The sequence below is a fragment of the Chanos chanos genome, chromosome 10 (genome assembly GCF_902362185.1).
Source record: "Chanos chanos chromosome 10, fChaCha1.1, whole genome shotgun sequence".
NCBI lineage: Eukaryota > Metazoa > Chordata > Actinopteri > Gonorynchiformes > Chanidae > Chanos > Chanos chanos.
In genome coordinates, this window is record NC_044504.1 from 34585301 (window position 1) to 34597396 (window position 12096).

At 42.4% G+C, this 12096-nt stretch overlaps 1 protein-coding gene across 1 annotated transcript in view; it reads left to right on the top strand.

Annotated features, from left to right (window-relative positions):
* myo16 (myosin XVI) overlaps positions 1-12096 on the top strand; it is a 114092-nt gene that overhangs the window by 21345 nt on the left and 80651 nt on the right. The window contains exons 3-4 of the mRNA XM_030786936.1: positions 497-567; positions 1247-1390. Coding sequence (XP_030642796.1) covers positions 497-567; positions 1247-1390 — 215 coding nt within the window. The remainder of the gene's footprint in view (positions 1-496; positions 568-1246; positions 1391-12096) is intronic.

Here is a 12096-nt window from a genome sequence, read left to right on the forward strand (position 1 = left end):
TTTGCACCTAAATCTTAGACTCATCAACGCAGTATAGGGCATCTCTTCCCTTTATATGTGTGTGTGTGTCTGTGTGTGCTGGGCCTGGTCATTAAAGCATTTTCTTTAATAGTATCGGGTCTCTGTAGAGTGGTAAGTATTGGCTTCTTTTGGAAGGCCAGATTTGACTGGGAACTGGGTTAGCTGCCCGAGGGGCTTTTGACTGATGTTAGTCAATGGGCCGTGACACTCTGAGCAGGGGGACTGATGAGTCCAGTGCAGAGGGATTTCACTGCAGTGCCACCGGACGTTACAGAGCCAGTGTTTGGCATGGAAAACACACTGAACAGCGAGGGCTCCTGCCTTTCTCTCAGTGTAGCAGCACACACATATGTGACATGTGACCACCTAGATTAACACTCTCCTCACATATAATGGAGAGAGGACTGTGTGTGTGTGTGTGTAGAGGAAAATGCACTGCAGATGTTGACAGAATATGTCTATTCTCTGGTTGTAGTGTTGAGGCTATTGAAAGAGGGAGCTGATCCCAACACACTGATCTCTTCTGGAGGCACCCTGCTTCACCTGGTAAGAGAACACAAACTGTTTTATAACCAGTGCCTATGGGCTTTCTTACATTTCCCTTCTTTTTTCTTCTGTTTGTCCCCCCTCCCACCTTGCTGCCTTGCCTTAGTGTAAAACCTCATCTCTGTCTTTGCTTCCCTGAAGGATTTTTCTTACCACTTCACCTCCTCCCCCCCCCCCTCCTTCTCTCTCTCTCTCTGCCTCTTTCTCTCTCTCTCTCTCTCTGCCCCCCCCCCATCTCTCTCACTAGACTCTATTGTATTTGCATTGTCCTGTTATTTACACTGCCAAACTCTTCTGAATAGAGAGAACTGAATTGAATCGTTCTTTAAAGTGGAAATATCACGAGTTGACACCCAGTTAATAACCGTTTTTCATAAATGATTGCAAGGCTGTGAGAGGCTACGTCTTAATGCAGGCTTCGCTTTTTACTAATACTTTACATACTCCTCCCTAACCATATACAGCAGCAGCCAGCAGTAAAAACATTACTAGAAAATTGGTATCTATTGGTAGAAACAGCAATATTTCAGTGATAACATATCTGGAAGTAAGCATATTGTCTTTTGAAACTAAGCGTTCCTGTCACACAGTGAAGAAAACCTGCTGGTGTAATTTGCTTTAGTTGGCTCTCCGACCACCCCTGTTTCTCTCAATTACTCCTAACTCTGCTGTGTTGCAGTGCGCTCGCCATGACAACGTGTTCGTGGCAGAGGTCCTGATTGAGCGTGGTGTGAACGTCAACCAGCAGGACGAGGATCTGTGGACAGCCCTACACGTCGCCTGTGCCTGTGACCATGCTGATATGGCTCTGCTACTGCTACTGGTGAGGGAAACACACAGGGACACACACATATACACGTACACAAACTCGCACATACACAGATGACTACAAACACATACACATACAAACACGTACACACACTCACGCTTACACAGAAGAATACAAACACATACACATATATACATGTAAACATATACACACACATATATACACATATAAACATACACGCACACACTCACACTTACACATATGCATATGCATACAAATACACACATGTACACACACACACACTAACACACACACACACATACACGGATAAACATTTAAACATTTATCATTTTGTGGTAAAATGTCTTTTGGGCCAAATGAGAAAATGCTCACAGATGGAGGAAAATGAAAGCAATATAGAAAAAGATGAAAAGTATGTGCATTTACCTCCCCAGGCCTTCCCTGTGACGACACAGTGAATTTAATGAGATGGTTTTTTTTCTGTTGTTGTTGTTGTCTTTTTGCCAGTGTACACACTCTCCACTCAGTGTGTGTGGGGAGGGGATCTGTGTACAAGTGTGATACTGACACTCAATGGTACTGTGGTATTAATATGTACCACCACAATACGAGAAACACACATGCATGCACAGTACAGAGTAAAAATAAATTCTAAATGAGGTCTTGCGTATCTGTGTGATTATTATGTCATGGTGCCGTTGAGAGTAGTTCAGAGTTTCAGAATGAATCTGAAGGGAACAGATAGTTGTGGACTCTGGACCTCATAGGCGGATACACATATGCTTGGAACTAAGTCTTACTCACAAATGTAATGAATGGAAAAGTTGATAGATGTTTGTTTTATGTTGGTTTGACATAGACTCACTGAATGCCCTAGTTCTTCCAATGCTTGTCTTGTAATGCTCATCTGCCTCAGACAGACTAAAACCCCAAAGTTTTTGTTGCAAACGCATCAGACGAGTCGGATCAAACGGATCTAATCCTCTCCATCTGAGACGACTAGTCGGATTCAGACGGCGGAGGGATTTCCCTTTCTCTGCAGACGGGAGGGCTTTGAGCCAATCCGCAGTGCTGTCCTATCGTAGCTCGAGTCAAGACAAGCAGAAAAGAGGGACGCCGCGTCAAAACCTGAGACACAGACGCACCACACGTGTCTGCTGGAGAGAAGCACACCAATGCTGACAGTAACAGTGAACGATCTTCAGTAGTCCACATGCCTCATTCCTGACTGAATTATAGCTCATTTCAGATGGGTCCTAAAAAGTCTATATGAGATAGAACAGTTACAGTTATTTATGTCCACGTTTGGACGCTGTATAAAGTGTAACAGTGTGTTGTGGTTCAGATGCTGTAATAGTGTGTGATAATGTGATGTTATATTAAGTGTAATAGTGTGCTGTGTATAGATGTTGTAATAGTATGTTATAATTGTATGTTATGGTATAGATGCTGTGATAGTGTGATAGTGTGTTGTGGTATAGATGTTGTAATAGTGTAATAGTGTGCTGTGGTAGAGATGCTGTAATAGTGTAATAGTGTGTTGTGGTATAGATGCTGTAATAGTGTAATAGTGTGCTGTGGTAGAGATGTTGTAATAGTGTAATAGTGTGCTGTGGTAGGGATATTGTAATAGTGTAATAGTGTGTTGTGGTAGGGATATTGTAATAGTGTAATAGTGTGCTGTGGTAGAGATGTTGTAATAGTGTAATAGTGTGCTGTGGTAGAGATGTTGTAATAGTGTAATAGTGTGCTGTGGTAGAGATGCTGTAATAGTGTAATAGTGTGTTGTGGTAGAGATGTTGTAATAGTGTAATAGTGTGTTGTGGTAGGGATATTGTAATAGTGTAATAGTGTGTTGTGGTAGGGATATTGTAATAGTGTAATAGTGTGCTGTGGTAGAGATGTTGTAATAGTGTAATAGTGTGCTGTGGTAGAGATGTTGTAATAGTGTAATAGTGTGCTGTGGTAGAGATGTTGTAATAGTGTAATAGTGTGTTGTGGTAGGGATATTGTAATAGTGTAATAGTGTGTTGTGGTAGAGATGTTGTAATAGTGTAATAGTGTGTTGTGGTAGAGATGTTGTTAAAGTGTAATAGTGTGCTGTGGTATAGCCATTGTGTAGAGTGTAATAGTCTGTTCCAACCTACCTACAAATTTGACTAAAAGACAGGCGTAGGGAACTGATCTGGATCCTAACCCGGGGGCGGCCCGTAGTTCTAATGCATTTCTGGCAAATTGTGGTGATTTTGTGGCATCTAAACTTCAGGTGTAACAGCAGAATTTGCTGTGTGTGTAGTATGTGAAACAGTTGTGATATCTGATGTTTGTCACAGCACTTTTGATCATACAGCTTTCTTCCAGCCCCCCCCCCCCTCTCTCTCTCTGTTTCTTTCTTTCGCTCTCTGTCTGTGTGTGAGAGTGTGAGCTCAGTGTGTGACAGAGGAAATCAGAGCTATTTATAGAGCTTGTGACTTCAAAGGGTGCTTTCCTGTGGAGAATTTGTCCTCCAAATGTTGGGAGTGCTTTAGGGTTGGGTTTATTTCTGATGATTGGGTCCAGTGTGGTCACAGAGCCAGATTTCTGTGTGTGTGTGTGTGTGTGTGTATGTGTGTGTGTGTGTATGCGAATGTGTGTTGGAGCATATCAGTGTGTTATATGCACTTCTGGGTGCCTTGTTATGGTGATTAGAGTCTCATTATCTGTTTTTCGAGCTGATGCGGGAGCTAGTGGTTGGTTTTTGGGGAACCGCTCCATATGGTTTGAAGCAGTTAGGTCCTGTTCTGCTTTGCTGATCGGTGCCGGCGGACCAGCTGTAGCAGGTGGGAAGGCAGGACCACAGCGACACGCAGATGGGCCGGGTACGGGTCACGGTCTGGGTTGTTTTGGCCCAGCGTGTAGATTTAATGTAGAGGGAACGTGAGTTGTGCGTTTGTACAGCGAGCGAGTACACAACTGCACAGACTAAAATGAAGTAGCTTTTGGCTTGGAGATATGACCAGCAAACACACCAAATTCAGCTTTAGGCTGATGAACAGGGATTGCAACACCCAGTCACACTAACCAAACTGAGTCTGAACAGATGCATCATGATGGTGAAGGTTACCTAATGCAGCCAAAGATCTGTGTTCTCTCTCACTCTCTCTCTCTCTCTCGTACATATTTGCTGTCTTTATATTGGGGATGCTCCGATCAGGCTTTTTGGGGCCAATCACCAGAATCACAATTCACAATGGGGGGGGGGGGGGGTGAAAGCTGAATGTGCTTAACACTATGTACTATGTTTCAAAGCATAAGAAAGCATAAGACATTATTATAACCCATATAAGGCAATAAATTCCATTGAATCCAATGAATTCCATTATTTTGGCTTATATGCAGACTGTAGTGGTAGCAAATGTAACAGTGTGGAGCCTGGTGTCTATCTTATGCCATATACTTATTTGCTTGCTTTATATGTATCCATGTGTGTTCTGCAGCCTGTAGTGGTAGTAGTAGTTGTAACAGGGTTGAGCCTGGTGTATATATTATACTGTATGCTTATTTGCTTTCTGTATACATGCCCATGTGTGTTCTGCAGCCTGTAGTGGTAGCAGTAGTTGTAACAGTGTGGAGCCTGGTGTGTATATTATACTGTATACTTATTTGCTTTCTGTATGTATGCCCATGTGTGTTCTGCTGCGTGTAGTGGTAGTAGTAGTTGTAACAGTGTGGAGCCTGGTGTGTATATTATACTGTATACTTATTTGCTTTCTGTATGTATGCCCATGTGTGTTCTGCAGCCTGTAGTGATAGCAGTAGTTGTAACAGTGTGGAGCCTGGTGTGTATATTATACTGTATACTTATTTGCTTTCTGTATGTATGCCCATGTGTGTTCTGCTGCGTGTAGTGGTAGTAGTAGTTGTAACAGGGTTGAGCCTGGTGTGTATATTATACTGTATACTTATTTGCTTTCTGTATGTATGCCCATGTGTGTTCTGCTGCGTGTAGTGGTAGTAGTAGTTGTAACAGGGTTGAGCCTGGTGTGTATATTATACTGTATGCTTATTTGCTTTCTGTATACATGCCCATGTGTGTTCTGCAGCCTGTAGTGGTAGCAGTAGTTGTAACAGTGTGGAGCCTGGTGTGTATATTATACTGTATACTTATTTGCTTTCTGTATGTATGCCCATGTGTGTTCTGCAGCCTGTAGTGATAGCAGTAGTTGTAACAGTGTGGAGCCTGGTGTGTATATTATACTGTATACTTATTTGCTTTCTGTATATATGCCCATGTGTGTTCTGCTGCGTGTAGTGGTAGCAGTAGTTGTAACAGTGTGGAGCCTGGTGTGTATATTATACTGTATACTTATTTGCTTTCTGTATATATGCCCATGTGTGTTCTGCTGCCTGTAGTGGTAGCAGTAGTTGTAACAGTGTGGAGCCTGGTGTGTATATTATACTGTATACTTATTTGCTTTCTGTATGTATGCCCATGTGTGTTCTGCTGCGTGTAGTGGTAGCAGTAGTTGTAACAGTGTGGAGCCTGGTGTGTATATTATACTGTATACTTATTTGCTTTCTGTATACATGCCCATGTGTGTTCTGCTGCCTGTAGTGGTAGCAGTAGCTGGGCGTGTATTGGGGTTAGTGGGTTATTCCTTCAGTGGCAGTGGGATTGAGTTAAACTGACAGGTGCTTACGGTCTGCTGCTTTTATGCCTCACTGAAGATCAATTACACACACACACACACACACACACACACACACACACACAGGGGACATGGCAAGGAAGACCTTAACCGCCAGTCGGACATCCTTTAGGAAAGGCTAAGGAAAAGTGAAAAGTTTAGGGAGTGCATTATGTGCCGTATATTTATAAATATTCTCCAACAGAGCGTCTATACCACACATACCTTTAGATTACAAGAGAGTCTCTGAGAGTGATCCTGATTGGTTGAAGAGTGATCCTGACTGGTTGGAGAGTGATCCTGATTGGTTGAAGAGTGATCCTGATTGGGTGGAGAGTGATCCTGATTGGGTGGAGAGTGATCCTGATTGTCTGATTGGTTGGAGAGTGGTCTGGGGAAGAGGACTGAGACAACGGGCAGTCTGAGTGTGAGTCTATGGTGGATGTAAAACTGCAGAGATAATGCTGGACATGTTGAGTTTGAGTGTTTTTTTCCTCTGACGCTGTCTCTTTAAAAGAGCTTTACTCCCGTATGCTGAGAATGTGAGGTGATAATCATATACCGCCCACTGTTAAGTATGATAAATAAAAAGAGAAAGAAAAACCCGTCTCTCACCCCCCCTCTCTCTTTCCCTCTCTCTTTCTCTCTCTTACTCAGATTCTGTTTTCTGTCTGATGAAGTTGATCTGTTTGTGCCTCAGGTCTGTAATCTATGAGTCATGTTAATGTGATTGCTGAACTTCACTGAAGTTTTAGGAGAAATACTTCAATTATGAAGTGCTTTACATCTCTCTCTCTCTCTCTCTCTCTCTCTCTCTGTGTGTGTGTGTGTTTGTATGCGCTTGTTTGCCCTTGGGAAATCATAGTCAAACTCTAACAGATGAAGGACACCATTTAGCAGTAATGTTCCCTCCCAGATTCTAAGAGTGTCTGGAGTTTTGTGATCTGAAAGGAGAAGAGGAGAGACAGATTCACTCTATCCATGTGAATATTATATTCTTGGTTTTTTTCAGTTTCTTTTGGCTTAAGGCTTTAATCCCATATCTGAACGATTATTTTGTTATTTATTTGACGGCAGTCCATTCACTAAATACGTGACAGTGAGCTTGTGCCGCAGTTTGGAATAGCTAGGCTAAGGAGTAACTTTTTAGCTGACGGTTTACATTTTTGGGCGAAGTCTGAGCAGTGTCCTTTCATAGCTACAAACAGTCAACTCAGTAAGATTGTATTTGTGTGTGATTTTGTGTGTGTGTGTGTGTGTGTGTGCGTGTGTGGTTGCTTGAGAGACAGAGCAAGAGAGAGTGAGAGAGAGAAGAATAGATGGAGAGAGAGAGAGAGAAGAATAGATGGAGAGGGAGAGAGAAAGGGTGAGAGAGAGAGACAAAGGGGGAGAGAGAGAGAGAGATAGAAGAATAGATGGTGAAAGAGAGGGAGAGAGAGAGAGAGAGAGAGAAGAATGGATGGAGAGAGAGAGAGAGAGAGAGATAGAAGAATAGATGGTGAGAGAGAGAGATAGAAGAATGGATGGAGAGAGAGAGAGAGAGAGAGAGAGAGAAGACCAACAGAGAGAGACAGATGGATGATGTGAGCAAGAATGTGAATTCATTTCAAGTAATAAAAAAAGTGTAAACAGTGATTTTTTCAGTTCTGTCGCTCTGAACATTCTCAGCTGAAAATGTATTTGGTTATAGCGCTGTGTGTGTGTGTGTGTGTGTGTGTGTGTGTGAGCGCTGTGAGTAAACTTCTCCTCAAAAAATGGTATGAATGAGAGTGAGTTGGTGAAAAGTAGGCCTCATTTGCATGCCAGCGTGAGTAAAGCAGCGTTGGCAAAGCCGTCACAGACTAGCGCTCACAGGCGAGCATAATTATGAGCGTCGAGGAGTTCACTCACTCACTTAGGCAATTCCTGCTCAAAAATAGCTCCTTCAACACTGCCGTTTGATTCGGGCTCCCACTGTGCCGTGTTCTGGGGTGACACAGATCTCTCTTCCATCTCGCAGTCGTGTAAAAAAAAAAAAAAAAGATGTCTCTTTTTCATAGCGTTTATACTCGGATGTAAGATGATAATTAAAGGGGAAAGGGAAATGGTACGAATCTGTCCCATGTCCTCTGAGCTCTACATTCAAACACAGGAGCATGTGTGGCCCAGCGGGTCTTCTCCTGCCATGACACCCAAATATTCGGCTTGTTAATGATGCTAAAAATTGATGTACTCAATTAAAAGATGAATTTGGCTCTAAAAAAACATAAGGAGCTAATGCTGTTTTATGGTTTATTTTTTTTTTTTTTCATGAAACTTCTAATTGTCTTCCTCCGCTGTTGTATTAAGTCACACTTAGCAGGTGGTACTATCGGTAATCTAACAGGAGTGTACAGTGGGGAAACACAGTAGTGAGAGACAGTAGTGAATGCTATAAAGAATGAGTGTGTTACAGAGTACTATACTGCCACCTGGACAGTGTTTCCCAACAGAACTCATTTACCAGTATGCTGTGAGTAAAAACACACGGCTTATTTTATGCAGTTGGTAAACATTTTAAACTTCTCGACATGTATGTATTTATACATAGCGGTACTGACTGTGGACTAAACCGAGTGAGCGTTACAAGCCTGACTGGGTAGCTTTGTGTGTTTTGGGACGTGTATAGTAGGGTTGGTTTAATTTTGTGCGCGCCGATACAAATGCTTACAATAAAATGATGACAGGTGTGTGTCTGTGTGTGTGTGTGTGTGTGTGTGTGTGTGTCTAACGTTGTTGTTTTTGTATGATGGAGGGTGTTTAAAAAACATAAAAGCACCAATTATTTCTAAACATTATGTAGCAGGCACTGGTTGTTCTTTTAATTCTGTTGTCTGTTCTGAGGTGAATGACAGAACTACGTCTGTCTGAGGACTGAACAGCCCTGTCTGACATACTCACACAGGTATTGTGGATTAATCAGGATTACCATGGTTAGCTATTAAGATAAAATTTCCTCATAGAGTGAGTCTATTAACCTGTGGCTTGGCAAGTGAGTCATTCCACTGAGAACAGATGTCTGGGTTGCTATGGAGACCTGCTTTTGATATCTTCTATACTGTATTTCAGTATGTGGACTGTGACTATGTTTCTCCACGTACGTGTGCAATCTCATTTGTTTCCTTCTATTATGCTATCCATCTTCCCCTCTTCTCAGACTTTTTTTTGCTCTCTCTTATTAGGTATAACCATTTCCGTGATATACATACACATTTTGTACCGAAAAAGAGAGAACTACACTTTATGTTCACTGTACCTTTCTGTTGCATTTTTACTGACCCGTGTCTTTCTTTTCACAGTTTTGTCCTCTTTGCCTGTCCTTCCCTCAGTACAATTTCTATTTCTCACTCTTTTTACTGCTGTCCACTCTCTGTTCAACCTCCATATCACCTCTATCCACACCAAACCTCTCTCTCTCTCTCTCTCTCTCTCTCTCTCTCTCTCTCTCTCTCTCTCTCTCTCTCTGTCTGTCTCTCTCTCCGTCCCTCTCTCTCCCTCTGTCTCCCTCTGTCTCTCTCTCTCTCTCTCTGTCTCTCTCTCTCTCTCTGTGAGAGGTCTGTTTTGCATGATATTGTCTCTAATGTTAATGCTCTTATCTCCACACTGCAATGTTTGCTCGGGGATGGAGCATCCCACACCCACACCCACACCCACTCCAGGCAAACACTTTCCTTTTTTTTTTTTTTTTCTTTAACCTCCTCTTCTCCAAGGGAGGTTAATCCAGAGAGCTGGATTCACTCCTGCTTGGAAAGTGGGCCATCATTTTTTTTTTCCTTTTTGTTTGTGTGTATGTGTGTGTTTTACAAATATTTGGAATAAGCTAGTAAGGTTGGTAGGCAGCTGAAACCGTAAACCAAAAGAGAGGTTAGCCATTACGTATTCGTTCCATAGCTAGGGCTGCTAGACTAGATATCGCTAGATTAAGCATGTACGTTAAGCATATTTATTGTTAAAGAAAAATGTGTTTTATCTTTGAATTGCATGCATTAGTGTTTTCTGTTCACATAGATTCATCTAGTATTGTCATTTTGTTAAGGGAGTGTGCCTTTAATCAGTTACTACACACCAAGCATTTGGATGCATTTTCTATATGTCCTGCCTGAGGAACGGTGAATACCCAGCTGAACTCGGTTAAATAGTCTAAAATTAAGCTGAGGTTAAAAAAAGAAAAACGCAGGTAACAGAAATTTCATTGACTGAATCTACAAGTTCTGTCACTCCCTCCTGTCTGGTCTATCAAAAAAACCCAAAACATAAACATAAATATTTTGCCGTAGAAACATACACCTCATGCTCTTTGCATACCAGTCTTTTTAATTCATATCTGAACACGGTACAAAAGATACAAACGGTCTATCTTGCTTTCCACAGCTGTTTTGTGTTCTCTGGACCGTTAGTCGTTCTGCAGTAGTGTATAGGAGGTAACCCTGCCGGAACATTCTAGCGTGCCTAAGGTGTGGTATGACCATCCAGGTGTATAGCTCGATTTTTTTTTTTTTTTTTTTTTGCCGTATCGACATTCTGCATGTTAACGTGGTGTATGTACACGCCGGTCATACTGATCATGGTGGTGTTCAGTTTTTTCAGTCACAGCCGTAGTCCGTTTATGGGCTTTTCTTTAGTGTTTCTACAAAGTGGTCGGTTTAGACTATTGAACCAAATTCACTTAGCAGGAGTACGGTGCTGTGGTATGTGGTCATAGAGATTCATGCTGTCATAAGTTTTCACATGAAGATGCTGGTTCCCTACAGGCAAATGAAGCATGGTTGCAGCTGCTAGGTCTGTGAATAGAGCAGTGCTTTAATCATCTGCTCAGGGCCTCTGAAGTGGCCTTTTAGTACAGACACAGGCTTTACTGTCGTTTGCCTATTACCATAACAGATTCAATTTAACAGAGGCAATTACAGATCTCATCATGTTCCTCTGTTAGAGCACAGGCACACATTATAATGCAGATTAGATTTAATAACACGCTTGGCCTAATTATTTCTCAGCACATAGACACACATGCATACACACACACACACACACACACACGCTGTTGTTTCCGTGGTCTTGGGAGGGGCGGTTTCATCCACCTGAATGGAAGAATTTGGAGCAGGTTTTTTTTCAACCGGCACCTGAAGTTTTAAGGACGTGAAGAATTGAAAACACACCTTGAATAGCCTCCCGTGTGTACGTGTGTCCCTACAATCCTGTTTATTTAAAACCATGGCTCGGCGCTGAAAGCTCCCTTTCATCAGAGGGTTTCAACTTCAGAGAGATTTTTTTTTCTCTTTTTTTTCACTGAATCAAAACCCTCTCTCAAAGTGTCACGGCAGATAAAAGTGTATCTCTTCTTCTAAAATAGTGCCTCGGCACATAATTCACCTTTGCCCTCTCTGACTCCATAAACAGAGATGATTTGACGTCCACTTACTTTACCTCAGGGCGTTGTTTGACCTTTCACCTCCTGATGAATCACAGTACAATACCATTTCTCGAGGGAAACGTACACAAACACAAATCTTGAGTCGCCGTCAAGTCCGTCGTGGTTGTCGTAGCAACTGTTGTTCGGAAACGCGTTTACGGTGTAAATGGATTCCTGTCAACAAAGACACGCAAACTGATCCATCACGGCGCCGTTACGAGCCGGGCACGTGTTGCAGGGGTCAGGGGTCACCTTGTTAACTCGTAGCGTTGGTCGAGTGCGAGTCTAGCAGTCTGGCGTTTATGTCAGAAGTTATAAGGTGCTGTCAAACAGATGATGCTTTGACTAGATAAATGGAGGCAGTTTATGAGCACAGCTCTGCCTGGCTGCCATTGGCTGGAGCCAGGGGGCCGCGGGGCTATTGGTACTTTACCGGTGGGGCCAAGGCCGGGACACTGGTTATCAGGGCAACGATTATAACCTCACTGCCCCTCCACTGCCTGTCCTTCTTCTGTGGCCTCTCTGGTCTTGATTTGGAATATTTGAAAGTTGATGAAGATCTAAGACTTAGAGTTATAATACAGATGCCTAAAAATGGCCTAATATTGATACAGAAAAAATGTAACTTAGTGTAATGTCTTTAT